General features: G+C 46.1%; 1 protein-coding gene across 15 annotated transcripts in view; it reads left to right on the top strand.

The window, feature by feature from the left end:
• The window catches only part of ANK2 (ankyrin 2), a 1556458-nt gene that overhangs the window by 1238948 nt on the left and 292780 nt on the right, over positions 1-24730 (top strand). For 14 of the 15 annotated variants that reach the window (XM_085641446.1, XM_085641452.1, XM_085641444.1 and 11 more), the window contains 2 exons: positions 702-774; positions 22279-22423. In XM_085641446.1, coding sequence (XP_085497572.1) covers positions 702-774; positions 22279-22423 — 218 coding nt within the window. The remainder of the gene's footprint in view (positions 1-701; positions 775-22278; positions 22424-24730) is intronic. The other variant, XM_085641441.1, reaches the window with a different exon arrangement.

The following is a 24730-nucleotide window of genomic DNA, read 5'->3' on the forward strand; positions in this document are numbered from 1 at the left end:
CAGTAAAAACACACAAGACATGCAAGATTTAAGCACCTTGTCGGGTCAGTGACAACCCCTGCTTACATTCTAGGACACTGCCTAGCAGCAAATGTGGCTTCCTGGAGAGAAAAAAACAGCTTTTGACAAGCTAGTTATTTAACTGAAAACTGTCCCGCACCCTAGCAAAGAGTTGGCAAAAGGCCCCATCCTTTCACCTCTGTATTATTAACCTTCCGCTTGTCCCCGCTCTTGTTTATCTCTCAACGCGCAACCTCTCCACTCCCATCTGCTTTCAGTTGTAATAAGCGTTCCAGGCCTCCATCACTGTATTTCTGGCATTTCCGGTCCCACGCAGGACCGCACTGAGTCACCGCAGCCGTGCAGAGCGCGCGCCCATTATTATTAGTGCTGAGGATTGGAGAAAATCAATGCAGACGAGCCAACTGCAACTTTCTGTGTGTCCGGTTTCATCACCGGAAATGATTCCTGCTTTCTCCTGCCGAAGGGCAGCGAATGTGAATGGGCCGCTCTGTCCGGAAGTGCACAATGCAGAAATTGTCACCGTTATTTGTGCGGATGCTCTGATAGGGAACGCTTCCATAGGTACCCGCCACTGAGTGTGTGTGCACACCGGCATCTTTGCTTACATTTTGTTTTTTTGCATTCATGTTTCATTGTGTTTTTCACCTGGTGGTTGACCGGTATTTTTGTCTCCCCAGACGGTGACAGAGAAACACAAGCTGAATGTTCCGGAAACGATGACAGAGGTCCTGGATGTCTCTGACGAGGAAGGTGAGTCTTCTCCTTTCGGGCCCCTGTCAGTGGTGGGTACAGTGTCAGCCTTGCAAGCCCAGTCCCGGGTATATTTCTGCTTTGTTTGAAAATCTTGGCCTATGCAGAACACAATATTTTAAAATGGTTCTTATCAGACACAATGTGATTGGTTGCATTTTAAGTATAAAAGGACAGGGTGGTATTTATTTATTGTGCCAACGCTTGCAAATCGGCACCTTAATGCGATTTTGCTCCTTTTGAATCATAGATTTAAGGCTAAATTAAAGGTGCCCGTATTTCAGATACCTTTCTGGTAAATGCAGGTTCATATTTACTTAAAAATTGGGCAATGCAGCAAGCACTGCGTGAAATTCTGCAGTGTTGCGTTGCATGAAAGGAAAACATGTTGCGCAGCGCAGTATTCGTAAATAGTCATGTGGGATGATCTCGCCCGTCGTGCTTGCACTAAAAGTTCCATTTTAGAGAGATGTTAAGTGTCGTGGCATGCAGAAAATAAGAGGGAGTGGTGTGTTGCATGATATTTGCACGCCAGGCACACCTTCCACTGCATCTTTCTATATGCACATAACTGTCCAAGGGTAAGTTGTGTAAAAATTTAACTTGTAGGTATAATCAATTAAACACTAACATTTGCAGTGGCATGCTCCCATAGGCAGGCAAGGAACATGAGCCCCTTCTGGTGTAATATTGAAATAGGTCTACATTTGTGTGCAGTGTGCCCGTCTTACCTCTGGGCTCCGGTGCTACACAGTTCATACACTATTGATAGCTATGTCTCTGAACTTTCATCTGTGATTGTTCTATTTGGTGTGCACCCAACATATAGAGTCCAGATTATTGAGGCATGCAGATATCATGGACAAAATATAAAATCCATAATATCAAAAGGTAAGTATGAATTTTCGATACCTAACTCCAGATGTATGTACCATGGTGAGCTCTATATCTTCAAGGTACTTAGAAGAAGAGATAGGAACTGTAAATCACTACATCCCTATCTGCACTTGCCTTCCAATATTTCTTCCCTCAATGTTTTGTCCACAATAGTCTTGTATGCCGATATTCTTGGGCTCAATATTCAGTGGTACAAACATTTATGTCAATTTGTGAAATAAGTTTGGTGGTCTCAGCCTGGCTCCTGGTGACTGTTCATTGCTTGTGTAGGTTTGAATACATTTTTATTAACCTTTCGTTACCACATTCATGTCTCCATTATATACCATGTGCATAAATCCATTCTGTACAATGAGCAATAGGCAGTCCCCAAACAAAACTCCCCTTCAGCTGTCCCAACCCTCCCGCCCGCCTCTTCGGTATTCTTCCAGCTTTAAGTTGTTGATATGTCATAGGTTTAGAGCTCCTAGATTTCAGTGGTTGCCCCGTATGTCTCTGTGGCAATAGCAGAATGTAGTGTAGTAATCATCAAGTTTAGAGGAGTGCAGGAGTTTCAGTACTCAGAGACATTTGGGCATGACAAGTACTTAAAATTCCTGCTAAAGTAGTCCAAGAGACGACCCCATTGTTGGGTGAAAAGTTTCTCTTCTCCTTGAGCTGATTTCAACAGTTACTCCTTACTAAGAATCCACCGCAATCTTTCAATCCTTAAATGTTCAGATGGCAATGTTCGTAGGCCAGAGAGGTTCAAAACGGTTTGCTTAGTTGCCAGCAGGAGATGGGCTTTCAGTTTTATTTATTTATTTTGCGGTTTTATATAGCACAAACTCGACCGAAGGTATTGGAGCGCTTTACATGAGCACCAGTTGCGTTACACAAGGACACATTCGTTTTTGGTAGGCACAGGGAGATTAAGTGATTTGCCCAGAATCACAGGGTGTTGAGCCGAGGCTCGAACCCGGTTCTCCAGCTCCAAAGTCGCATCTCTGGCTGATAGGCCACATCCTCTCCCCTCCTCACATCTTTTGCCCAAAAATCCATGGAGCGGGTAAATATCTGGTGTAGGATGAGCTAGAATTGCCTACCTGCACCTGGTCAGGTCTGAGCTACTAATTTGTTATATTGTGGAAAGTACAGACTCCAAGAAGGGCTATATTTTAGGGCAGGGCCAGAGTGCATGGGTGGCGGAGTCCTCCTCACAACCCCTCCAACACTGGAGACTACCCCCTCCTTTCATTTTAGCTAGATGAGCAGGGGTGTAAAGCCATCTTATATAATTGTACATATGGTCTCCTTCCCTCCAGAGTGTAACATATAGTTGTTTGCATCAATTAGGGTTTCTTCCCACTGATCTCCGTCCAAAGTAATGCCCATCTCTTTCTCCCAGTTGCGTTAAAATGTATATTTGGTGGCTCCTCGTGTGGTATTTAACATGTTGTATATAATAGAAAAGGCATGTTTATCATCAGTGCAATCCAGTAGGTTTTATTTTGAAGGGTGTAAGGGCTCTTGTCCTCCTTCACATAATTCTCGGCTGTTATAGCCAGTGGCGCAATTATAAATATCGGTGCCTTTCAGTCTCTAGGGGTGGTACTCTTCCTTTAGAAGTTCAAAGGATTTGACTGACCCCTTCAGGTACATGTCTCTATGGCATATGGAGATCTGGACAGCCCAGGTGTGAATTTGCAGTTGCTGGGACTTCCCACAAGGGTCCCGCTGCCATTGTGTGGTCTATCACACACCACCCTTTCTATGTTTCTCTCCTTGTTCAGTGAATCAATGACCCAGGTTGGGGGTTCTCTTGCCCCCTTGTCTTGGATGCAACGATCCCTGTTTTCTCCGCTTTGCCCTGCCATTTAAAGGCAGCAAAGTTCGCCTGAAGTTTGGCTACTTATTCACCTTGTATTTGGAGAGGCAGGGTCTGAAACATGTATAAGATCTTGGGGAGTATCGTCATCTTGTATGCCGCCACTCTACCAAGAAGAGAGAGAGAGATTTGTGTTTTCCGCTCTTAAACTTGTATTGTATGTTGCATTTCAAGCGGTTGAGATTAATATCCTAAGTTGTTGCCAACGTGGAGGCTAACACCAAGCCTAAGTAGTCGGTATGGGTAGTAGCCCATCGCAGGGTAGTGAGCACTTGCACTTGTGTTAGCACTGCCAAGAGGTTGGAAATATTCAGAATTTCAGATGTGGTGATATTAATTTTAAACCCTAAGACTTCATAGTAGGGATGGGTCTCCTCAATTACTGGGGAAGAGAGCCCACTGGGCTTATCAAGGACAAAAGGATATCATCAGCTAACATGGACAATTTTAGCTCTTGTTGGCCAAACTTGACTCTCCCTATCTGGGGTTATTCCAGATGTATAGTGACAGTGGCTCAATCGTAAGGGCAAATAGATCCTGACTGGTCGGGGTGCACCAAATTCTTCAACGGTAGTTGATGATTTTGAGTGGCTATTTTAGTAAGAATTTTGGTATCAGTATCTAGGAGAGAGATGGGCAGGTGTGATCCACAATCATGAGGGTTTTTGCTGGGCTTGAGTATGAGGGCTCCTGTAGATTCAGTCATGGTGGGAGTGACCCTGCCATTCTTAAATATCTCACCATATACTTTGTGTAGTACAGGTAAGATCATGGGGTGGCCAAAACATTTGTAAAAGGCTGCTGTGAGGCCATCCAGGCCCGGTGCTTTAGAGGATCGTAGTTTAGATATGGCTAAGAGGATCTCTTCTTTCTCCAGTGGTCTATCCAAAGTTGCCATGTGTGCATGGCTTAGTTTAGGTAAGTGGGCCTCTCTGAGGTATTTCAATCGTCTTTGCGAGTCTGTTCATTGGGCCTCATACAACTGGGTGTAGAAGGCGTGAAAGCACGCCGCCTTTCCTCATCTCTCGTGAACATGACTTCCATTTTGATGGCTTTTGCCTGTGGGCCCCCACAATGTTCACCATCATTTTACAGGATTAGTTATCATGATCGGAATATTTATTATCTAGTTGTGCTAGGAGTTATGCTGATCTACCAGTCTCAAGCGCCTGGATTTGACCCCAAACTGCCTGCACCTTTTTCCACACTTTGTGTAGTGGGTCCTTTTGTGCTCCCTCTCGAGCAGCTCATGGTCTGCACCTAATTGAAGATGCACGTTCTTCCCCAAATTTTCGGAGGCGCACTGTTTCCACTATAAAAGTACACGTAGGGCTGCCTTTAAGGCATCCCAGGCTCCACTCACTTCCCAGTATCATTATGGAGGAGGTACTCTTTGATCTCCTTCTTGACATTATTAACCATCACCGGGTCCCTCAGGAGGTAGTCCTGGAGCCTCCAGGTGGTAGTGGGTCAGGGGCCTCGGGTGCCTATGTCGGCCAGTTCGCATAAGACTTAGCCATTGTTGAAGAGTGTGATAGGGTGTTGTGTGGAGCCTGTCAGATTCAGGAGCAGGCACTTATCCATTTCAATGTAATCAAGTCTTGCATATGTTTTCTCGGCTCCCGAGTAAAATAGTTAGTCCTGGGTTAGCGCGTGGCGAGTTCTCCATGCGTGTACAAGCCTTATATTTACAAATAACATCTTACCCGCAATAGACAGGGCCACGGATTCTCCCCTCCCCGGGTGGTCAGTATTGATACTGGGTAGGAGAGCTAGGTTGAGCTCCCCTTTAACTATTGGGGTGTGTTTGATCAGGCAGTGAGGGTCTGAATCACCTCCACTAGGAAATGCTCTTGCCATTGGTTAGGGCTGTAGACCAAAGCTAGAATTAGAGGTTTGCCTCGCAGTGTGCCTAATATGACCAACCATCTCCTCCCAGTATCCCCAAGGGTCCCCTCTAACACCAGCAGGCAGCTTTGGTGTATTAAGATACCCACCCCTGCTGATTTTCTTGCTGCCTGAGCAGAAGTATTGAACTGGGTAATCTCTAGATTTTAAGCGAGAGTGGTCTAAGTGTAGTAGGTAGGTTTTCTGCAGAGACCCTATATTCGCGCATAGGAGAGATAGTTCGCATACAATAGAGAGTCATCTATTTGGGTTATTGAGGCCTCGGACAATGTATGTAAGAATATGGAGGGGATTTAGGACCATAGGTATGTCTGTAAAAGTTGCAATCTGGTGGCTCTTGTGTCTAAAGTAGGATATGCGAACATGGACCGAGGCAGATGGCTATTCCCTCCCAAAACCTAACAACTTCCCAAAAGAACAAAACCAAAAAGATGATGGAGGTATGCAGGTCAGCTACTTGTTGTCTCCTGGTCTGGGGCGGGAGTCGATGGATCCTGTGGATTGGGTGACGAGGGGCCGATCACTTTGTGGACCTGCTCGAGTGCCGATTTCTGGCCTGGCATTATTTCTTGTTTGAGGAGGTTCTGCTTTGCTCCCCGATGTACTTGTGTCCACTCCAGTTTCAACTGTTGTTGTGGATTTTGTGGCATGTCTGTTTCAGTCTCTGGAACCGGAATGCTCAGCGCCATGCCAGTCTCTCGAAGGGATTTAAGGGACCAGCATCTGCCCTGCCACTCAGACATAAAGCGAAAAGGATGTCCCCATCTATATCTGATCTTGTTTTCGTGCAGGAATGTGGTGACCAGTCTGAACGACCTATATTTGATCAGCGTGATCTGGGATAGATCTTGAAAGATTTGGATGTAATCATCAATTTAGCATCTTGATCCCCCTTGTTTTGCCACCTGGAGTATCAACTCCTTGTCTTCTTATGGTGGAAGCAGACCAGCATGTCGGGAGGTTGCTATGGGCCTTGCCTATTCTTAGGGGGTCAAGGATGGGGTCGGCTAGGTTTTGATTAAAGCTTCTCATGTCCGTGCCCTCTTCGCCCATGGTCACACCTCCGATGCCGAGGTTGCACCGGCGGGCCAGTTTTGAAGGTCTTCCTGTTTTCATTGAAGTGTTATCAATTGATTGTTCGTGGTCACCAAGCGGGAACCTTATTCTTCTAGGTCCAGTGTGCGTTCATCCTGGGTTATCTCTATCTTTGCTTGTTTAATATGTCACCATTATGAAAATTAATTGTCTAATGCATTGGTTGAAAATTTAAGGAATGCTAGTGTTGGTTGAGCAGTTTCCTGGCTCTCATTTCAAAGGGAGCTCTTCTATTCCTCATTTTTCAATGCAAAGTAGGCTCTGCAAAACTTTAGAATAATTGACCACTGACTTATGGAATGCTTAAAAAATATGGACAATGCTTTGGGAGAAGTTTAGTAGTTTTTATCTCTCACTATGCGATTGCTCTCCAATGCATATAATACTTGCAAAATAGTTTCTTGAAATGAAAAAATAAATTATATTCATGGTTACTAATACAACAGAAAAAGTTGCTTCTGACTCCGGCTCACATAGACAGAACAAAGAGTGATGATGAAATACCGCAATTAATCTCAGTCATTAGTAATTATGCTTGACTGCATTTCAACCAATCATTTATAGTTTGACTGTGTCATTATATAAGGGGATGAGCCTTATGCCAATAACTTTTGGCTGCACCCCACGAGGATGGTGGTGACCGAGCTGCCTGGCCACACAACCCCAGCAACCCCAGATTAGTTCCAGCATTCTTGGGTCCTGGTGTAACTTCAGTTTCATGGCACAGCAAGGTAATGGCCCATATCTGGCCATAAGCCACATGTTTCCACCTGTAGCAGCACCTACATCTTCTCACATGTATTCTAAAACACCAGAAAGAGCCAAAGTTCACCATTTTAGAAATGTTTACGGGACTACGAAAGGCACCATATCATTATGTAACATGGCATTTTCTTGCAGGTGCTAGTTTGGCTTCTGGGTGATGTGTGTGATGTACAACTTCACAGTTTTGAGGAGCACAATAATACCTTTCATGAAAGAGTCCAAAGGGATCTTTTTATAGATCACAGAGTTTTATACATTATTTGCACTATAGCAAATGACAGCAAAAGAGTTCTATTAGTCATATGACACACAGATTATTTCCACAGTTCCGATTGTTTTTCATTATCTTTATTCAAGAATTATTCAAGCATTGAGATAAGAATAGGATAACAAATTCCAGATGAAAACAGCCTACGCGTTTTGTTCCTATTCATGGGACTTCTTCAGGGCAACACTCAGGAACGCGGGAAGTCTTAAATTCAACCGCCAGTTCAAATGTTGTACAATCCTGGTGCTCTAATACAACCTCATATATCACTTTTGTAGAACCGATGCCTCTTAGGCATGTCAACAACACAATCAGTTCCAAAAACGCGCTATCTTTTTCTTTTCCACTCTTTCTTTGTAATCTCCCAATTGGGCAATCAATAAGAGTTATTTATGTGTTCCAACAAGATTCCTCTTTCCATCAAGCAACAAATTCTATTGGCCCTTGCCGTATGTTTCTTCGGCCAAGGAAGCGTGTAGTGCCTTTTGGTCCTTATTAGTATCCACTGTGCGTAGTATGCCGGGATAAAGCTTTATTCGAACGGAGGCTTTGATAGATGCTCTGACCCTAGCGAAGTTAATAAACATTGTCCGGAGTCTTCAAGCCCGCGCCCTTTAGCGAAGGTACTTCGCTCACTTTCTCGCCACAGGAGCCCACGCGCCTGACCACGCCCCTAGCCATTGTGCAGAGGCTCTTTGATCGCGCCCTTCCTCACCCTCGCACCCTGTCCTGATCAAGACCCTGACGTAAGGGATTAAACTGCCTACAGTTTCTTAGGGGTCGAAACGTCAACACTTTACAGCATAGCCAGCATAGACAACAGATATTTCATGTTGTGTTACTGTTGTGTCCATGTCTGTATACTGTTTCTGTTAAAATTGAGATTTATAGGCTTGATGAACGAGCCTCATGTGTTCGAATTAATGTACTGTTTTTGATTGACACTGCCTCTTTCAATCACTTCCCTATCCTCACGAAACACCAATACCCGCCTTCCCTTCCTCCCCCTCACCATGTTCCTCTCTAGGGACATTGTTATTTGTAATAATATAAATATTTGCATTAAGAGAGTGTTGCCCAGAGTGAATTAAAACACTGAGTATAACCAATACCTTGCGTTTCATGTTTTGTTGTAAATATTTGTTTTTATTTCCCAAATTGTACTGTTACTTTCTGGGACCACTGCTCTGTTTATAGTCTGGGGAACCGTTATATTTCTGCTTGAAGAGCCTCGTCTGGCTCCAGCTCCTAGACTGACAGCCCCACAAATACTGGGCCACTGGTTTAAGTACCTCAGACCGTCTGTCTTATTTAGGGTGGGCGCTCTGACGTACTTTTTTTCCTGTTGAGCAGCTCCAGAGAAAGCGAGAGAGTCCTGAACAGGAAAGACAGAAATGGCAGAAAACTTCCAGTGTGTCAGGGACAATTGTTTTTTTGTTTTGCAAAAACAAACTCCTGCTTTGGAAGGATGATTAAACATGACCCTTGCAGAGCAAAGCCACAGTGCCTTCAATGAAGCTGCCATGGGGACAGTTTCTTTGAAAGCACAAAGATCTCTGCCAGGTAGGGGCAGCTCTTTAAATATGGCAGGCGTTAGTCTGCCAGGACAAGGGAGTTCGAGGCATGTGGGCTGCTGAATTCATATCTGTGCATAGATCGCCGCCTAGTGTTGGGTCCGGATGTTTGCACGTTGTTGTCCTGGAAGAGTCTTCGAAGTATCCTTGGATAGGTGACTCCTCCCCTGGACTACAGTGCGCATGGGCATCCCCTCCATCCTCAGATTGTTTTTTTCCGCCATTGGGTTCGGATGTGCTATCTTAGCTCAAGTTAGGAAAAAATTTTTGTCGAGGCCAAATGGCCTTTAGTTTGCGTCGGTACTGTTTATCGATCGGTTTTCGATACCACCTTGTTAGTTTACTAACTTTCAGGACCGACTTTTTTCGACTTCGACGATGGAATCGAGGACGCCATTCAAGAGGTGTCCGGTGTGCAATGCGAAGTACCCCCACATCGACGTCCATCCGGTGTGCAACAAATGCCTTTTGGAAGTCCTACCCTCCAGTCCCGTTTCCGAGCACGACTCCGGATCGGACGAAGTCGACGAATCACTCTTCCACAGAGGTGAAGACGACACCGAGGTAGGAGACGACGAGGAGGCCTTAGGGGCCGAAGAGAGTAGCTCCAATGATGAACAAGGCCTACCTGTTCAGACCGAAGAAAGCCCAGTGCCACAGTCTATGGCTCCGGTCGAGGGATCGCCTTCGGGCCTTACCCGAGACCCATCCCGCAGTTCTTCGGCCCCGCCCTCGGGCCCGGCCTCGGACATTAAGCGGCAGCCATTACTGCCTAAACCGGCTGGTTTCACTTCTACGAAACCGAAACCGAAAGCAGTACCGGTTCAAACGAAACCGAAACAGAAAGTGGCGCTAGTCGGATCGAGGCCTCCCACGCCTTCGACGCCAGTGAAACGCGTCAGCACCGAGCGCCCCAAGAGAGACTTCGGTGCCGAACTTGAAGCGGGCGACGTCGGAGTCGACGTACGGAAAAAGGCCTTCGGCGCCAACAAACCTGCTCAACTCCCGGCGCCGACGCCACCGACACCGAGGACCGCACTGCCTGCTACGTCTCGCATCGCTCCCTCGACAACACCAAAGCCTGACGCATCGAAAACGTCGACGGTCATTTCCTCACCTCGACTCGATGAACCACCGGCGCCGAAAAAGTCCACGGCTGCCTCTACGAACCTGGTCGGTGCAAAAGCCTCAAAGGCGCTCCAAACGCGACCCTTTGCGGCACAAAGCAGCAAAACCAAGACTGCCCTCCAGGACCCGTCGGGTTCCGAACCGATCAACGCTCCGGCAGCCTCTTCGGTGCCAGCCAACATTACCTTTGGCTTGCCTCCGTCCACAATCCCGAAAATATTCCAACTCAGGACACGGGTCGCCCAGTCCACGAGTACACCTACCGAGACGTCTCCGGCACGTGTCATCGACGCCAACACTGGCAGAATGATTCTCCACGAGCGGAGAATAACTTCGGAACCGCCGTTGGACCCTTTCAGGATCCCACTAAAAAGGAAGCTGCCTGTAGAATCAGAACCTGCCCTTTATGAACCTTTCCACTCATCCTACCAGGAACCACAGTTATTCTCTCCCACACACTCCGACACGGATGCGTTGGAGGACTACATGGAGGACCAAATCCCCTACCGTGGAGACATGGACCCTGATGACCAGCAGGACCCTGATCACACTTGGGGCGACCCAGTGGACCCAGGTGCACCTCTCGATGCACAGGACCCGCAACTCTATGGGGCAAAAACATCTCCCACAGAGGATACTGCAGCCTTCAACGCTCTTATCGAACGTGCTGCCAATAACCATGGGGTGCAGCTTCACTCTGACACCATCGAAGATGACTTTCTTATGGACACTTTCGCATCCTCCGAACGGCATGTAAAGACTCTGCCCATGTTGAAAGGAGTCCTCAAACCAGCTAAGGACATTTTCAAGGAACCCACCAGGGCACGAGTGATAAACCCCAGGATTGATAAGAAATACCGATCAGCACCTGGGGACCCTACTTACATCAGAGGCCAATTACCACTAGACTCCATTGTCGTAGCGAATGCTCGCAAGAGGGCACACTCGCAAACGACAGGTGACGCTCCTCCCCCGGACAAAGAGTCCAAGGTGTTAGAGACCTCTGGCAAGCGAGTTGCCGCCCAAGCTGCCAACATATGGCGCATAGCCAACACTCAAGCGCTCCTTGCTCGCTATGATAGAGCGCACTATGACACACTGGAGCAACTATTCCAACATCTCCCTGACCAGTTCAAGGAAGGCGCAGAAATTCTCATCAGAGAGGGACAGCTACTCACAAATGCTTCCATCAAGTGTGCACTAGATGCCGCTGACACAGCTGCCAGGGCCATAAACACAAGCGTCATGCTGCGACGCCATGCCTGGTTACGAATCTCTGGATTCAAGCCTGAGGTACAAAATAATATACTCAACCAGCCTGTCAACCCAGACTATTTATTCGGCCCGGAGGTTGACACCACCCTTGAAAAGATCAAAAAGGACACGGACACTGCAAAGTCCATGGGCGCCCTCCAGACTCAGTCCTTTCGGAGCGGCTCCTTTCGTCGCCCCGGAAACAAGGGAGCAGGTAGAGGACAGGGGTCACAACAAACGTATAACAAAGGCAATACACAGACCACCTACGATAAAAACACCCGAGGTGGATATCGTGGCTCCAGTACAAAGGGCAGAGGACGCGGCTACGGCAACACCAGGTCCTCCCCCAAAAACAAGCAGTGACGCCCTCTCCCTTCCTTCCGACCACATAACACCTGTCGGGGGAAGGCTACAAAGGTTCCTGTCCACGTGGAACTCCATCACCACGGACAGGTGGGTCAAAGATATTGTCAAATACTTTTACTGTCTAGAGTTAACCTCCACTCCACCCATAATACCGCCAAGAAACCGTCCTATGTCCTCAGAGCACTTAACGCTCTTACAGCAGGAGGTGCAAAGTATGCTTTTAAAAGGCGCTATAGAGGTCGTACCCGTCCACGAGCAGGGCACGGAGTGTACTCCCTCTACTTCTTGATACCAAAAAAGGACGGGTCACTCAGACCTATATTAGACCTAAGACCCCTGAACCGGTACATTCTTTCAGAGCACTTTCACATGCTCACTCTCCAGCAGGTCCTTCCGCTTCTCAAGCAGGGAGACTTCCTAGCCACGCTGGACCTCAAGGATGCGTACTTCCACATCCCCATTCACCCCTCACACAAAAAATACCTCAGGTTTACTGTTCAGGGTCAGCATTACCAGTTCAAAGTCCTCCCCTTCGGCGTGACAACAGCGCCCAGGGTTTTCACGAAGTGCCTAGCTACGGTGGCAGCACATCTACGGAGGCAGCACATACACGTCTACCCCTACCTGGACGACTGGCTCGTTCAAGCGAAGTCAGCCCAGCAATGTGCCAGCCACATGTCCCGCACCATTCACCTTCTTCACAGTCTGGGATTCTCACTAAATTACCCAAAGTCCCATCTCCAGCCCGCACACGTACAACAGTACCTAGGTGCGACTATAGACACTCTGGCGGCCACAGCTCAGCCAAATTTAGTGAGGATCAACAGCATGCAACTGCTGATCTCCAAATTCAAACCCAAACACTCACTTATAGCGCGAGTGTTCATGCAGTTGATAGGCATGATGGCCTCCTGCATCTTCATAGTCCCACACGCGAGATTACATATGCGCCCGCTTCAGGAGTGCCTAGCACGTCAGTGGAATCAGGCTCAAGGACAGCTAAAAGACCTAGTGTTGGTGAGCGGTCGGGCATACAACTCTCTGCATTGGTGGACTCCACAAAACCTTTGCAAGGGCCGACCGTTCCAAGAGCCTGTCCCACAAATAGTACTGACAGCGGACGCGTCTCTCCAGGGATGGGGAGCTCATGTACTCCACTACACAGTGCAGGGACTATGGACGACACAACAGAAGAGGATGCACATCAACCTTCTGGAACTGATGGCAATCTTCCTAGCCATGAAGGCATTCAAAGTACATCTGTGCAACAAGGTCGTGTTGATCCGGACGGACAACATGACCGCAATGTACTACATACAGAAGCAGGGAGGAACGCACTCTCCACAGTTGTCTCATCTGGCTCAGAGCATGTGGAAGTGGGCCATTCAGAGGAACATGTTCCTCATGGCGGAACACCTCCCCGGCAAGGACAACCAGATGGCGGATCTGCTCAGCAGACACAGCCACCAGATCCACGAGTGGGAGTTACACCCATCAGTACTCCAGCCGTACTTCCAGCAGTGGGGTCATCCGGAGATAGACCTGTTCGCCACAAGCGAAAACGCAAAATGCCAAAGCTTTGCCGCCAGGTTTCCACATCCGCAGTCGCAGGGCAATGCGATATGGATGAACTGGTCCGGCAGATTTGCGTACGCTTTTCCCCCAGCGCCACTGATACCGCTGGTGGCTCGCAAACTCAGACAACACTCCCTGACACTCGTCCTAGTTGCTCCTACGTGGGCACGCCAGCCATGGTACACCACCTTCCTCGAACTTTCCGTGGTGCCGCATCAAAGGCTGCGGATCAAACCCGCTCATTTGACGCAGAACCATGGAGAGATTCAGCACCCAGATCCGCAACAGCTGAACCTGGCAATCTGGCTCCTGAAGTCCTAGAGTTTGGCTATCTCAACCTGCCACCTGACTGTATGGACATCATCAAGGAGGCCAGAAGACCCACTACAAGAGCTTGCTATGCAGCCAAATGGAAAAGGTTCGTCATTTATTGCAGTAATAATGACATTAACCCGCTGGACGCATCCATCCAAAACATCATCTGCTACCTATTACACCTATACCGATGCAATCTGGCGTACACCTCTATACGTGTCCATTTGACTGCAATATCAGCCTATCTGCAAACCAGGCAGCACCTCTCTCTATTCAGAGTGCCTGCCATCAAAGCATTCTTGGAAGGACTCAAACGAGTCATTCCACCTAGTCACCCACCGGCTCCGATGTGGAACCTCAACCTGGTCCTCACACGCCTAATGGGTCCACCCTTTGAACCTCTACACTCATGCGAGATTCAGTTCCTCACCTGGAAAGTAGCTTTCCTGGTAGCGATCACTTCCTTAAGAAGAGTTAGTGAACTCCAGGCACTAACCGTTCAAGAGCCATTTATACAGGTTCATGCCAACAGGGTCGTACTACGTACCAACCCAAAATTCATGCCCAAAGTAATATCGCAGTTCCACATGAATCAGACTATCGAACTGCCCGTTTTCTTCCAAAACCCGCAAACTGTCGCAGAAAGGGCACTCCACACACTAGATGTACGAAGGGCCCTCATGTACTACATCGACAGGACTAAACCCTTCAGGAAGACAAAACAACTGTTCGTTGCCTTTGCCCCGCACCACAAAGGTAACGCCATCTCCAAAGCAGGGATAGCCAGATGGATAGTTAAGTGTATTCAAATCTGTTATCAAAAGGCAAAACGCACATTAACTATTCCACCACGAGCCCACTCAACACGTAAGTTAGGGGCTTCCATGGCTTTTCTAGGAAATATTCCCCTGCATGATATATGCAGAGCAGCCACATGGTCCACTACACACACTTTTACTAAACACTATTGTGTAGATGTGCAGTCAAAACAGCAGGCAGCTGTAGGACAGGCTGTTCTAAAAACTCTTTTTCAGACCGCTGCAGCTGGCACGGGTAGCCGCCGCTAATAGAGGGCACTGCTATACATTCTATGCACAGATATGAATTCAGCAGCCCACATGCCTCGAACTGAATATGCTACTTACCAGTATGCATCTGTTCTTGACATGTAGGGCTGCTGACATTCATATCGCCCTCCCTCCTCCCCGGCGCCTGTCGCAGCTGCAGCTCTCAGAATTACTGTAAAGCATGGTCATCACTTTCTGTATCTACTCCATCACTGCCACAATGGCGAAAAACAATCTGAGGATGGAGGGGATGCCCATGCGCACTGTAGTCCAGGGGAGGAGTCACCTATCCAAGGATACTTCGAAGACTCTTCCAGGACAACAACGTGCAAACATCCGGACCCAACACAAGGCGGCGATCTATGCACAGATATGAATGTCAGCAGCCCTACATGCCAAGAACAGATGCATACTGGTAAGTAGCATATTCAGTACTGCCCAGCTGGAACGGAGTACATTCCGCCAGGTTCTAAATAAGGCCCAGTATTGTTTTAGGGGCCGCTCCACAGAGTTTGCAATGCTAGACGTAATTTTGCATCATACCGCTGGTTTACAAGCCGCCCCCCATTTGCACCTCTTCCCGCATTGAGAGCCTGTCTTAAACAGGCAAAAACTAGTGTATGCTAATGGATTGTCAGTTTGAATAAGCTTCCGGTTTTGTTCAGGCTAATCATTGTTAATGTGTGTTCATGTGTTTCATAAACAAGTCTTAATTTCTGTAAAACAATAACATTTTAGAAATAGGGACTCACTTCCCACCCTTTTTAACTCTTCAGAGAACCACATTTCTTTTCAAAGTCGCTGAAGAGCAAAATGGTGTATCTTTGATTCTAGCTCTAGACTTATATTGCCATAAACACTCAAAAAATATAGGGCCCTATTTATGTGGCTTTGCGTCACTTTTACACCGCCAGTGCGTCACTTTTTGTGACGCACCGGCGGCATAAAAAATGCGCCGTGTTGCGCCCTATTTACAAAGAGAGGCATCTAGGCATATGCGTCACTTTGTAAACCCCTGTGCCACATAATACCTGTGCCAGGTATAATGTATGCAGGGTGGACGTTCCCCTGCAAAAAGCCTCGTAGAAGTGGCACATTGAAATCTATGGGGCAGATTTACGAGGAAGTGCCGCAGCGCGGCAACGCAAGCCCTTTGGCTGCGTCACGATGCGGCACTTCCAAAGCACAGGAATGCGACATATTTACAATAATATGTCGCATTCCTGTGCTCTCCCCTGCGCTGGTGCACAAACAGCTGCCATGTGCTGGCGCAGGCACCCTTGCACCATGGTGCAAGGGTGCCTGCCTCATGGGGAGATTGTTTTTGTGCAGAAAGGAGCACCTTCCTGCACAAAAACAATCACTACAGGCATTTTCCTCTTTCAATGCATGCTGTAGAATGCAGCACGCATTGAAAGAGGATAAAACAAGGAGAAATGAAAACATTTCTCCTCGTTGCGCCTCCCTACGCATTGACATGCATTTCCAGATTTGCGATTCCTTGTAAATCTGGGAATGTGTCTTGTTCCATGGGTGTTGCGTAGGAACCACCCACAGCAACACCCATGGAAAGCCCCTTTCACGCAAAGTGCTGCGTGTAAAGGAGCCATATTTACAAGGACAGGAAAAGCCACGCAGGGTGGCTTTTCCTGTCCTTGTGAATATGGAGCAGTAAAATACGCCGCCAGTACGTCACAAAAAGTGACGTACTGGTGGCGCAGGGGGCTTGTAAATCTGCCCCTATGAGATTTCAGTGCGCTACTTCTAGGACGCCATTGCGTCAATATATTACGCCTGCCTCACAGCAGGTGTAAGACTGACTCAGGCCCTTTCACATGGGGCTTGCACCTATGTGAAAGGACACATTGCTGGAGTTGCATCTGTTTTCAGACACTCCCCAGCAATGCGTCGCTTTTGAGCCTACAGATACTTTAGAAATACTGACGTATCTGTAACTCCTTGTGACATGATGCATCATACAGTAAATATGACCCATCCATCATGTCGCAAGGAGGACACAATGAGAAGGGACGCATCGCTGTTTTCACGCAGCGATGCGTCACTTCTCATAAATAAAGCCCCTAGCTATTTTCTGGACTGCACATTATTAAGTGATAGCTTCATATTGTTATGTTGGGCACTGCGTATTGGGCCAAGGGGCGCTGTTTAATACCGGCGGCAACCAGCGCGCATTAGACTCAAACACCGGTGCAGTACTCTCTGACCTCAAGCTACTTCTATTGGTTTGTCTCACGTGACCATGGAACATACCAGGCGCGCAACACCCATTGGACTCACGGGGCTTCAGCCCCCCCCGTCGTGTGTGGCAGCCCGGGATGAGACACCTTCCCGGGCAAAAAAGAAGCCGCACCCGAGCACTTCACAGGTCTTTAAAAGACCATTTGCATGTTAATGAGGCCTCGCTGTTGTTTCAGCCCTTCTAAGAGCCCCTGCAGCTCCACTCTGCCTATTGCTTAAAGTTCAGCCCCCCCCGAAATTTTTGCTCAGCCCCCCCCGAAATTTTTGCTCAGCCCCCCCCGAAATTTGGCTCTAGTTGCGCCTCTGGAACATACCATAGGGGGAAGGGTGAGACACCCCTCCCACAACATTGCACTTATGGTTCAGGTCTAGACTCTTACATCGCCTCCCACCAAAAAGTGAAACAGACCTAGTATAGAAGGATATTCAAACATAAAGAGCGTTTTGGCAAGTGTGCCTAAGGAAGCCCATTCCAGTTCAGTTTTCGTTATAAATACATTCTGCGATAAAGAGGAAACACCACACAATAATTAAAAGTTATTAGCAAATCCAAATGTAAATCTCAGGCAGTGAAAGCCCCACCCTACTCTGCAGCGAGTCTCCCCGTACCATCCAAGATTAATGTTTTGTGCAACAGTGCCATCTGCTGCAGTTGTAATGGATGACATGAAGCCTTTCAAAAGACAGATAAAAACAACGAAGAGTTTTTTTAATGTCATTTGCAAATGCAAGCTTTTTACGTTTTGCAGTACCCAGAACTTTTTGCTAACACTATGGCTACTGTAGAGTTGTGAGCCCTAGGCCCATGCTAGGTAATTATGGACACATGGCTGCTTAGTGAACGCGGAGGGGATGTGGTCCGTCGGCTAGACGGCCGACTTTGGTGATAGAAACCAGGGCTCGAGCCTCGGGGTCGCGTCCACATCCTGTAATTCTGGGCTAATCGCTTAATCTCCACAAGCCTGAATGTGTAATTTAAATACGGTGCTCATGTAAAGCGCTCCAATACCTTCGGGTCGTGTTTGCGCTGTATAAAATATGCAACACAAAAAAAACTGACCATGTGCACTCGGGCCCTTTTATTAGCAGGTCCAAGTCACTCGTGACGCCTGTGGTGGGGGTGTGTGTGTGTGGTCAGCACTCAAGGGAGTGCCTGGTAAACTTCTGCCTGCTGAGACACTAGAACGTGTCCAGTAGGACAGTACATTCCTCCCAAACTTTATTAAAACAAAGTACAACCTATGGAAATAAAACTATGCACACAAGACACCACTTAGTCTCTCAGCCTCGAAAGGCAGTCCGCAGGACAACGGTGGTCAGGCTCAGGTGCTCAGGTCGTCAAGGGAAATTTATCAGATGTATTAGAAATCACATCCACTCAATTTTCCCAAGGCCCGGTCTTGGCATCTCGGCATATGTCCATAATTTAACCAGCTACCACTAAGCACGAATGATGTGTAGACCGAGTCCGGATTCTTTGCCAGTCTGTCGGTTGGCTCATTGTCCACTTACACACTGTTGGATGGGCCTGCATGCTCTTGCGGTGATGCAGTTGGTGTCAAACAGTTGAAACATGGTGCATCTCGAGCGTCAGTGGAGTCCCGCTACAAAGTCTTCTCTTGTGGCATCTGGGCACTGTGATAACAAGACTTGCCAAGACTGGGATGGCGTCTTAGTCTTGTCAGCCATATGATGGTGATGCTAACATGTAATAGACTCTGTACCAACACATCTCGTCCTTCAGAGATGACACTCAAAGGTGATTGCACGGCTGCCCGGTTGCCCCATGACATGTGTGATACCTTAAGCCTTTCTAAACTTTTTTTGCTGGCAGCACTGCCTTCTGGGACTTGTAGTTTTGCTTCTTACTTTATAAGTGTGCATTTGCAGCTGTGTTTTCTACTTATCCATAACTGCCTGCAGGTTGACACTTGACATAGGGCCTTTTAGCATATATGTGTCTCGGTGCTCCCCAGCCATAGCAATCTTTCAGAGAACAATTACGGAGAGCCAGTTATGCATGCAATAAAATAAAATTGTAATAATAGCGTGACGCGCATTGCCTAAGTAAGCACAAGGTTTGCAATAATTATACATAAATACACATACACATACACATTTCCGCATTTCCCTGCCTAAATCCATGAATTAATTGCTTTCCTTCTCAGCACATGGAAAACAAACCGACACTGACCAGTTCAGAACCAGGGGGCATATTATCAAGAACGGCGTTAACATTACCGCCGCTTTAGCGGCAAGAAACTGCCGCTGAAGCGGCGTATAATGGGCTTGATAATATGCCCATGAGAATTCCAATAGAAGCCCAGTTTCTGGTGTGAACATGTGCTTCTATTAGAATTCTCTGTGGCATATTATCAAGCCCATTATCGCTGCTTTAGTGTCAGTTTCCTGCCACTAAAGCGGCGATAATTTTAACGCCGTTCTTGATAATATGCCCCCAGATCAATGAAAAGTGTTGATGGGGCACTGAGACTGTCATATTAATGTATTCACTGTTTGGGTCCAGAAAAGAGGTCAAAAGAATCAACCTAAAAAACTCTTCTGTGCCATAGAGATCTGACAAGGAGATAGTTCAAGGCCCTTATTGAACATGCAGAACTGACCAGTACATACATATTGAGTAGTCGGGAAAATGATATATTCCAACAGTCTGCTGTCAGTGATAACTACAAGAGAATGCAGCTGTGAGCAGCTCCAAGAAGCTGCTCATTAAGCTGCAGTCAATCTAGAAAGGGCTGCTCATTATCATATACATTGAACAGTGGCCTTTAGCTCCAGTAGCCTAACTCCACGAGAGGCAGATTGTAGCACGTAAGGCTTTTTCTCTGCTCCGAGAGCTTTTCTAACTCCCCACCTGGACATACACATTACATCTTCAAGTGTGACCCTCCTAGACCATTCTGTCTTCCAAGATACAAAGCAGGGCCTTCTCTGGCTCAGAAATGCATCATTTCCAGACCTCTTCTCACACTTGCATTGCTGTGTTCAACTATTTCCTTATTGACAACATAGCCGAGCCACTCCTCCTCTCACGCAATTCTAATGTTTGACTTGAGCAACATTCTTCTCTGGTTATGTTTACAACCAAGGTCGACACACGAGGCAAGACACCTTTTCCTCTGCCTCACATCTTTTTATATCTGTCGCACTCGACATCCCCTCTTGCTTTCTGTAGTGCTACCTCTCTGTATCTTGCCTCGCTCTCTCTATCCTATTTGCCCTGCCTACCTCCTATGCCTGTATTTCTTATACCCTCTCTTTACCTCCTCCACTCAGTCGCTTGCTCTACTTATGCCTCTCGATACTCCACGTCTTGATTTCTCAACCTCTACTTTTCTTTTTCTGTACAGTTGTCTGCCTCTATCTCTTAATCTGACCTTGCTTCATCTTGTTAATGCTCATTTATAGAATACCACTGTTTCTTTTTACAGACAGATAATGTATTGGCATTGGAGTCATTACTTTATACAGATCTCAAACTGCATACATCATGCTTTTATTTGTATTATAAATTAAAAGAAATGTGCCCCATCTGGGACCAATATTAAAATTCAAAACTTTGGGTTTTAGAAGCCTTTTCTTTAGATCGCTTTAATGTTTAACTCATAAAATGTAAGGCATCAAATAATTTGCTCCTCGTAATTTGCAGTTCCACATTATGAGGACATTTTTTTTAGCCCACAGGTACATGCATTGCACCCAGGGAAGGAAACTCATTGCAAGTACCTTTTTGAGTTCAGAAATGTTCAGTAACAAGTATCACTACTCATATCGGAATTCCGAGTCATGAAATCTTTCCCTCAAGGGTAATTTATCAGATGTATTAGAAATCACACCCGCTCAATTTTCCCAAGGTCCGTTTTGCTTTCTAAACCTGCAGACATTTACTGGTGGAAAATGGCTGGTAAACGTTGAAACATGCACATTTTGGAGCAGAAAGCACCAAAATCAACATGTACTCCCCAATGTGTGTGTGTGTGGAGGCGGGTGGGGGCATAATATGTTATATTTATGGCACCCGGTTAATTCTGAACCAGAGGTATCAGATTTTACCAAGTGAGGTAAATATTGACCCCAGTGAGAGGCATTTGTAATCAGCCCCTTATACAACAATCTTTAGTGTCCTAAATAATTATTTGGAGCTGGTTCTAAAGTGCCTGGATGGAATATGTATCTTGATGTGAGCTATACATATCCCTCTCACTCATTTCTTGTTGATTTTAACGCCAAATGTGTCTCCTTTGTAAAATGTATTTTGAGTAAACTTCTAACTATCTGTTGAAGTCTCACTCTTGGCCCTTAAGTGGCTATATATGTTGCACAAAAACTCCAAATCACAGGCGGATATGCGCCAGTGGGGCATTTGGTGTTTGCCAGATTCAGACAAGCAGATTACTTGCGCCAATAGTGGAACCCTCAGAAATAGACTATTGGAATCACATCAATCGACAGAGTTGTTTGTCTTGTGCTTGCTGTTGTAATGTATGTGTTCAAAGTTTTTTGTTGTCATTGCTTAATTAGACCTGATTTTAGGCATTCTGAGTGACCCGTTCTTGATGAAAAAAGTGTGCTCTTTTGACATGGAGTCAAAGGAGTGCTCCACAGGTTTCCCAAGACTGCTCCAAGTCAGGGGATTTCAGCCTTAGACGCATGCCAGATTTTCAGGGCAACCACTTGTTGCGGCAAATGAGTTCTGATTGGATGGTTTGTGGTAGTTATATAAATCTGGCATGGCTGCAGTCCTCCTGAACCCAAGTAGGGCACCCTGCTGTAAGTAACAATAGAGTGAATCATTTCTAGCTCCTATGGATATGGTGATAATTTTCATCATAATGAGAAATCTCTTAATAATAGAACCCAAGCCTGAAACTGAAAGTAATCTGGTTGCCAATAGAGCATGATACCACATGGCATCACACAATAACTGCATCTCTGTCTGGTACCCAGGGCCAGGCACCAAATGATGCAAAAGAAGCAGGCATGACCTCCTCCTCCAAAGTGAAAAGGTGACCCAGGGCGGAGAAGTAATAGAGGGCAAATGGTTACCACCACTCCATTTTGTCTAGAATCCTGCTTTTGACAAATCACTGGGATGGTGTCGGTGGATGGAATCCTTCAGTACTTTCTTAATGTTTCCACAAGGAGATGATACAATGACGGGCGATGGAGGGGAATATCTTCGAGCTGAGGACCTGAAGGAGCTCGGAGACGACTCTCTGCCCAGCAGCCAGTTCCTGGACAGCATGAACTACCTGCGCTACAGCTTGGAAGGAGGTCGCTCCGACAGGTACTTCAGTCACTTAATTGCAGCTTCTCATAAGACTACTTACATCTTTTAATGAAGATTTTCAAATTAAAGTGATATACTTACTTTCACAATAGGTACTGTTTGGGACTGTATGTACAGAACAGGCCAAAAGGGAGAGGCAGGCAGATATTCAAGACAAATTAGGCTGATGCCTCTCTGCCCTTAGGGCTTCGCCCTTAGAATGTACAAAATAACATGTAAAGGCAAGAAAAATGATTTTACTGAGTGGACAATGAGCACTAAAGTTTTTAAATTATGTTTTACCTGGAGTGTCATTTCTTGAGATGCACAGGAGAGCTGTTGAAATTATTAAGAAGTGATAAATAGAAATGTGTAAGCAATGACATTTCTGCAGTGAGTACCAGGAAGTACACATTGGGAGGTCCCTTGCTGCTGTTTGTGTGCACTTGGCCCCTTTGGCATGTCATTCCACCATAACACCCACCACAGAAGTGTGAATGTGCTTTCCTCAAGGTAGTAGTGCTCCTGAGGAAACAAATATCCACTCTTCTACAAGGGGGAAGCCATCATGCCAGGAAAGCGACACAGCATCATGAATGTACTGGGGGACCACTTCTGCTTGTGCATTGGTACCATATATAAATCACCTCTGGTTTTATGCACTAATAACCTTATGTAATACAGTCCCCTTGGCCATATTGTGTAAAATGGGAGAGTGAATAATGACATACTGATGCAGAGCAAAAGCAAGTAATGAGACTTTAACCTATCAGAATGGAACTACCTAATGTACATAGAGAATGCACGGTCATCTTCGCCCCAGCTAGAACGCAACTAGCTCAGAACTCACAAAACAGCTTTAAACAAACAATGATGATTTAAGGTGTGTGTGAAAACATTGTTGGTTGTATTTGAAGTTAAATTATACATAATTTGATATGGGCACTTTAAGTCACTAAACAGGAAATTCAAACACGCTTTCAGTGTATCCACAATTAATCTGTTTGAGGTAGATTTGAATGAAATGAACGTGATAGTAAATTATTTTGCATATGTTTTGGTTAATCTAAAAACCGGATTGGATTTTACTGTTTGATGGGTTGAAAAGCCAAGCGTTTTTAACATGATACTTTTGTGAGGCATGGATCTGCTGATGCATGCATCACAAGTAGTCCATGGTAACACATGACTACACCATTACTAATATGATGGATTTTACAATGTAATAATCAAATGATTCAATGTTTTTTAACTCAGAACATTTCTTTTAACCTTCTCATTTCTAAGGTTTATTATGGCCTTACTTTTTAACCATTTTGCTTTCTATTTTATCTCTCTCTCCTCTACCTCTTCTTTTATTTCCCTCCTGCACCCTCTAGTATTATGCCTAGGTAGGTATCCGTCTGCATGTCAGCATCATCTTTCCATGCACCTGTGTAATTCATTGTGTTGGCTTGCTGATGAATGTGTGCTTTATCCTGCTTGATCTGTAAATTTGGACAAAAGTGTGAGATAATATTCTAAATTAATATAGGTTTGTTTCATTGAATGAGTCCGGATATGTCTAGACTAACATTGCAGGGTCAGCTATGAAGGAAGGTATACCTGTTTGCAGATGGCACCAAGACCCGCAGCAAATCTTATGCCTCAAAAAGAGTGTGATGATGAGGGATCAGAGATAACTGGAAAATAGCTGGAGTGGCTTCAGCCAAGTCAGTGCAGTTCACAGACCAGTCATATATTTTGGGGCAGGAAGCCCCATTGCAGGGTGTGGTACAGAAAATCATTTTTGTTCACTCAGCAAGTGGTCCTTAAGATTATCATATCCAATGACGAGTCAAAAAAAAATCGCTAGCATATAGAAAGGTATGACCGACAGATGAATGGATGTAAATTGCATCTTCTAAGATGTCAAGATTAGAGACTGTTCAGACAAAAGCTATGAAGTCATTGCAATATCAGCCTTAAAACCTTGAGTGACAGAGAAACTCCCACCTGTTTTTCTGGGAAGACGTAAAGTATAACCGAGATATTTAGAAGAAGAAAATGAACCTGGTGAGGACATGGCTTTAAAAAAAATATTGATGAATTGAGGTGTGTTAGGGGCCTTGAGAGAAAATGTAGGGTATTCTATACAAAAATATGAGGGGTAAAATAGTGGCTTTGCCAATGAATACATACATACCTGGGGTATAGACAGTGAAGGGGACCATAGTAGGAAAGCAGAGACTGAGCCGGTTTCTCAATAGTCAGAGGTGTGGGAGCAGACTGTGTAATGAACAGGATTTCACCGGGCTGGGGTGGATAATGGTCATCAATTGTGTG

The sequence above is a fragment of the Triturus cristatus genome, chromosome 2_2 (assembly GCF_964204655.1).
Source record: "Triturus cristatus chromosome 2_2, aTriCri1.1, whole genome shotgun sequence".
NCBI lineage: Eukaryota > Metazoa > Chordata > Amphibia > Caudata > Salamandridae > Triturus > Triturus cristatus.